We start from the raw sequence: 6180 nt of genomic DNA on the forward strand, positions 1-6180 counted from the left end.
TGTGTGTGTGTGTGTGTGTGTGTGTACGTGTGTCCCCCGGCGCTCCAACCCCGCCCACTCACTCGGAGAGAGCCACAGTGAGCTCTGATCACGGAAGATGATCCGATCTAGAGACATGTCGTCTTCTCCTGTTAAACTGAATAAACAGCGCTAACAAGCAAGCCCCTGTTTGTGAGGCAATATATTGTCCATAGTGTGCAGGGGTACGAAACCTTTACTATCAAAAGAGCGAGTGGTCGGGGTCGGAGCCCCGGGACCCGGGACCTGTATACAGTCTATGCCCGGGACCGGAGCACTCGCTACACACACACACACACACACACACACACACACACACACACACACACACACTCGCCCGCTCCTGGTATTTCATGATGGCCTGATATGGTGATGATTTAAAAAATGTACGTGACGTTCACTCACGTTCATCGTTACGTTCACGTTAATAATATGAAAACTGATTCGTTAAGTTCAGCGTTCGCTAAACATATGCACAACATTGTACTGTACAGCCACTGCAGAGGGGCCGAAGAGCCGCGGGTGGCCGAACCCTGTGTGGAACCGAATTTCTATGGTGTATTGGACGTTTTTGTGGCAGCAGTGTCCATCACTTTTAGCTGTCCCCTGGAAACACTTCCGTTGTGTTGTGGCCTCTTCTTGCTGCGCGTTTGGCTTCTTGCTGCGCGTTTGGCTTCTTGCTGCGCGTTTGGCTTCTTGCTGCGCGTTTGGCTTCTTGCTGCGCGTTTGGCTTTTTGCAACGCGTTACGGTATTTGCTGCGCGTTTCTCTATTTGCAGCTCGTTCCGGTATTTGCAGCGCTTTTCTCTTTTTGCAGGTGTTTTGTCAACTTGCATGTGTTTTCTTAAGTTGCCGTTCGTTGAGCTTTCAGGGCCACCGTAGTTTATTCTCTACATGAGATCAGAAGATAAAACTAAACAAAGATCTAGACTCAGAGTTGATTAGATTATATCTGAAACTGTTCTTCGTGGGAAGCTGCACAACACTGCAGCACTAAAAAAAACCTCCAATAAAAATGTAAAGTAACAAAAAATCTTGGAGATGTTTTCAATTTTATTGAACGGACAACACTGTATATATGATTACAGGAACACACAAACGTTTGGGAGATTATTTCCTAAAGTCAGCCTGTTTCACATTGTTTATGGTAAGTAACATATTTCAAGCTTATTGTAAATACATGAGGATCAAGTTATTTTCGTGTAACTTTTCTCGAATGTCTACAGAGGGAAAAGCAATAGGCCTAAAACATTAACTGTTGTGTGTTATTAAACATTTATATATTTTATCTTTTATAGCATATTTAGAATTTGTCTGCTCATTCCATCTGTCACAGACAATCAGATACAAAACTATACAAGTCTAAGTACAAGAAGAGGTTATCTAAGTGATGTCACAAGAATCAAGTCCAGCTCTCATTTACAAGATGCACAGGTGGTCCTTTTACTTTCTTTTTGGATTCCAGCCCCAAAAAACCTTTCCCCCCAATTCAACAAAAAAATATAAATGAAAATACACAAAGAAAATGCATTAGCCAAACGTTACTTATTTGAAATAATACGCATTAAAAACTTTCCATGAATTAAATGTGGTGATTTCTTATTTTAAGGTGAAAAAGTAACTACATACTAGTATCATATATAAACCCAAATCTTGAATTATAATTCTAAACCTGAATGTTAAATCTTAAATCCAAATTACGTTCCAACATTTAGATTTAAATCCAATATTTAGATTTAACATTGACATTATCTTCGATTTGTTTAGTTTTTTTATAAAAAAGCAAAATATAACAAATATTCCTGTTATTTTCATCATACGCCACTTCAACCTACACCCTGGCAACTAAAACTGAACTGGCCAGCTTCATTCTAGGGCCCAATTTAGCCCAAATCTCTGTTTTTATGGAGTTAGACATTTCAAACTTCCAGGGGTAACCTCCCCGGACTGTTGGAACTTTCATTTGACCCACATGTGCTCTTAGATTCAAACCAAACCCAACCCTGACTCTACCAGATTTCCAAATAACTACCAGATTGATTATTCAAAGAAATGTCTGTCCTGTGTGTTAGATTAACTTTCATAATCTTAAAAAATGCAGATTGAGGTTAGGTAAATCTGAGTCTCTAAATTGATACAAAATTGTCTGTATGATGATCAGATTTTGGCATTGTGAGTCTCTTATACAGATAGGCTCAGGGTCTTGCCTTTAAAGGCCCTGAAGTATCGGCTGGAGCCTGCAGATTTGGACATCAAGAGAAAGAGGAAAGGGTCTAGACAGGCATGGAGGCAACACAAACACACCGCCACGTTAAAGTACACGTACAGAGTCTCTGTTCTGTCCACAAACAGCTGCACGTAATGGAGGAAGTGCAAAACACCAGCAGGGGTAAAACACAGCAGGAAGATGGAAAACACCAGTGAGCTGGCCTTGATGTATAACGACCAGTCGTTGTGTGACTGGTTGAGCTCACAGACGATTCGTATGAAGCACACGACAGTGATCACCAGCGGCAGCAGGAGGCCGAAGATGGTCAGGATCAGGTTGTAGTAGAGCAGGAACATATGGGAGTCATTTTCCAGAGGCAATACATCATGGCAGGTGAAGCGTCCCAGCTCAGGGAGCCAGTAGCTCTGCTGGACGAGGAGTTCAGGAACAACGGCGGCTCCAAACACCGCCCACACGGCAAACGTGACCCAGGCGGTGCACATCCTCTTGGGCAGGGATTTGTACTTGAACGGGTGCACTACAGCCAGGTAGCGCTTGATGCTGATGCAGGCCAACGTCTGGGCCGAGCAGTAGAGGTTGCCATAGAAACAGGCCGTGACCACTCGACAGGCGGCTTCTCCGAGAACCCAGTGGTTTCCATAGAAATGGTAGTGAGCCTTGAAGAAGAGGGAGAGGAGGAGGAAGAGGTCGGAGACAGCCAGGCTGCAGTACAGAATGGCAGAGGACACCTTCCTGATTTTGGAGGCCAACGTGCACAAGATGGCGGCGTTGGCCGGGATCCCGACAACAAGCACCAGGATATAAATAATGGGTATGACCCGGGTGCTGAGAGCGCTGTTGAGGTACCCTGCTGTGCTGTTGCTGCGTAACGTCAGAGCTGGATGAGAAGGAGATGAATTGAGAGCCTGAGTCCCATTTTGGACAACTGTCTCAGTGATTAGGTCCGCATTGAATGTTCTGGGCATAGGGAAGGCAGAGTCAGAGCTGTTATGCCTTTTCATCCTCTGTTTACCTGCAACCAAACGAGAACACACAAAAGCTAGTGAAAACTTGTTCATTCTTTGGACCTAAAAGTATTTGATCAAAATAAAATTCAACTGTGTCGTCATCACTAAACAATAAACTGAAAACACAGACAAGGTCCTGATTAATGCTTCAACTATACAATCATGTGTTTTCTGTCTTTTATTAGATTAATAGATGTATCCTATAGTAAGATGTGGTTAAACATCAGAAAATCGTGGACAAATAATCATTGCAGTTTTCTAAAGGACAAGACAACACATCCAAATCACGTTATGTCCAAAACCTACTGATATTAACTTCTAGAAAAAAAGAAAAAAAAGTGAAAACAAGGATTAAAATGGTTGATCGATAATCATAGTATCTTTTTCCTGCTAATCAATTCATCTGTTTATTCAGCTCTAGCCGAGCTATGAACCCCATTGTGTCATAATATTAAACTATTTGGTGAGAATCATTGAGGAAATACTCCACAAGTTGCAACTTGCTTGTTAAGTTTCCACATCAGCTCACAGAACAACTCAGAGTTTCATTCCATCACCAAGAGAATCACTAGAATAAGTCTAATGTGAAAAAGGTCTATTCGTAAAAACTCAACTTAAATAAGCACCACTTACCCCTTTTTTGAAGTGTGCCACTTATGCACAGAACAAAAGTGAGCAGAAATACAAGTTTCCTCATCTCTGCTTGTCGTTGAACAGCGCTCAGCTCAAATGTCACGACTCTCTCTTCTCTCCGGTGTTTGTTGTTGCCTCAGCTCCACATTTCAACTCTGCTCAGTTCCACCTCTCTCTGCTGCCTCTCTGTGGGTGTATTCAGGTCGGGAAACACCTCCCCCAAGCGAGAATGAAGAGAAAAAAAGGAAACATGACGTCCTCGAAAACATGTGTGGGTTCAATTTACCTTCTGTTGAACATGCACAGTGAGACGCCCTCGCATACGAACTTTGTCACCCTATCATACTGTTTTATGAGATTCAAAGGCGACAATACTGATCTACACTCTAGTTCATGTGTATCTGTCACAACCCACTTTCTCTTTTGTGTTTTTCCTCTTTTTTCCCCTTAAATCACCTCAGCAGGGATAATTCTGAAAGGAATGTACATTGTTTTTCCATTACTATTCTGTGTAGACTTCTCCAAAGCCACTTGGCTCTTAACAGAAATATTCAACCCCCAGGGTGAGTGTCAATTGTCTAAAACTCCACCCTCACATATGTGGCACATCTGTGCATCTGGGAGCTTTCTGTACTTTTTACCCGTGGCATTATGATCCCTGGAGTGACATGGAGAGAGGGGATAAACAGAAACAGGCCACTAGATAAGCAAGGAAATGTCTGTCTGAAGACGATAAGCTTGTCCGGACATGAGCGTTTTTTGTTTAGTCTTCACTCCCAGTCTTCTTGAAAGATCTTATGTAAGCCTTACCATACTTTGGTTACATTACAAACCCTTTGGGAAGTTGTGTACTGACGTGTCAAAAAATGTTGAGGGATGAGAAAAGTCCAATTTTGTAAATGCATCTGTATTAGGGGGAATGTGTCTTTTATGTTTTCTTCTCCACTTTTGGACACACACACTGAAGTACCCTTTTAATGTTTTTATTTTATTCTTTGAATCCCTAACACCCAGCTGACTGCAGATGTGACCTGTGTCCTGTTCCCGCTGAATCTGTTTATTAGCCACAGCGACGCATTCACTGACAGCATGTGTCTGACCTCAGTGTGCACCACATGCAGACACCTCGCAGATGTGCGATATCTATTTCCTGCCTGTGACGTTACCGCTGACGTGCAGCTAACAACATCCTGCATGACTCAAAACGGAGAACAGGGCGAAGCGTCTGCTCGCACTGAGTTTACAATCGTCACAAACAAATCATAAACAACTTGTTTTCATACTAGCTGCGAAAAGTCATGGAGGTTATGTTTACTGTAAGATACAAACATAGTCAGGGTCGTCCTGCATGAGTCACATATCAGTTCAAGTACATAAACATGAATATTGTCTTTTTTTTTAATTACTGTTGCTCAAAGAGTAACTGTAATTTATATTTTCTACTTTTTTACTGTTAGGATGACTTTGTGTCAACTTTCTAAAACTGGAAAACTGTGACAGCTCTGCAACAATGTTCACAATCATGCATTGTCCCTGTTAAATAAATAAATATGAATAACAAACACAAATACATGGTCAGCGATTGAAATGATTCAGTATTTGAGTTCTAGAGCCATGATGCACCTTCCTCCTTTCTCTTTAACTCTCTCAAAGAAAAGCAATACATCTGCATCAAACATCTGTTTCCTGTCTAAGGGTTAGACATTAGTGGATTTAGGTATAATACACTAAATTCACTTCCTACAACACTGCTTTGTGTTTCGAATTCTTCTTAAATACATTAAGTGGATTAATTCAGAATGGATTCACTGACAATCAGACATGGGAGGAGGATTATGTTGATGCAAACACTGAGATAATTGATATGAAAGATTATAATAACAACCTAATTTGCTTTCTCCCACGTGTCCATTCAAAAATATTTAAATGTTAGATTCATACCTAGACTTATGGCCTGTAATGATTTAAAAAAACTTTTCAGGTTAGTTAAAAAACGTTTTTAACATAAATATGCTTTTTATTGGTTTGAAAACTTTGAAAAAATTCATTAAAAAATGTGCTCTTCCCACAAGAGGGCGACATTTATCTTATTTTAATAGGATTAGATCATTCAACTGCTTATCTGATATTCAAGTTACTTAATGTCAACATAATTTACCTCTTTTAGTTCAGTGCCACCAAGAGTAGGCCCACAATTTCTGTCATTTTCCTGTGATGTTTAGACTGGCTGGTGGCAGAAATGATGGACGTGTTTTTACACTTTTATTATTAAGTTGTTTGAGTGTATGAGGAA

The 6180-nt window shown here is 41.0% G+C and overlaps 1 protein-coding gene across 1 annotated transcript; it reads right to left on the reverse strand.

Moving 5' to 3' along the window:
- Positions 1–1050: 1050 nt before the first annotated feature.
- Positions 1051–4371, reverse strand: LOC128424532 (proteinase-activated receptor 3). Its single transcript, XM_053410746.1, has 2 exons — positions 3888–4371; positions 1051–3259 (listed from the first exon to the last, which is right to left on the reverse strand). The coding sequence occupies exons 1-2, from the start codon at positions 3949–3951 to the stop codon at positions 2199–2201; spliced, it is 1125 nt and encodes a 374-aa protein (XP_053266721.1). The 5' UTR covers positions 3952–4371; the 3' UTR covers positions 1051–2198.
- Between the last annotated feature and the right edge of the window lie 1809 nt (positions 4372–6180).

This window comes from Pleuronectes platessa, chromosome 19, assembly GCF_947347685.1.
Source record: "Pleuronectes platessa chromosome 19, fPlePla1.1, whole genome shotgun sequence".
NCBI lineage: Eukaryota > Metazoa > Chordata > Actinopteri > Pleuronectiformes > Pleuronectidae > Pleuronectes > Pleuronectes platessa.

Bases quoted from the DNA above. Each gene is read 5' to 3' on its own strand.
- LOC128424532 (XM_053410746.1), bottom strand. From the start codon at position 3,951: ATGAGGAAACTTGTATTTCTGCTCACTTTTGTTCTGTGCATAAGTGGC. The intron at 3,260-3,887 runs GTAAGTGGTGCT...GTTTGGTTGCAG, and splicing joins TGGCACACTTCAAAAAAGGG to GTAAACAGAGGATGAAAAGG.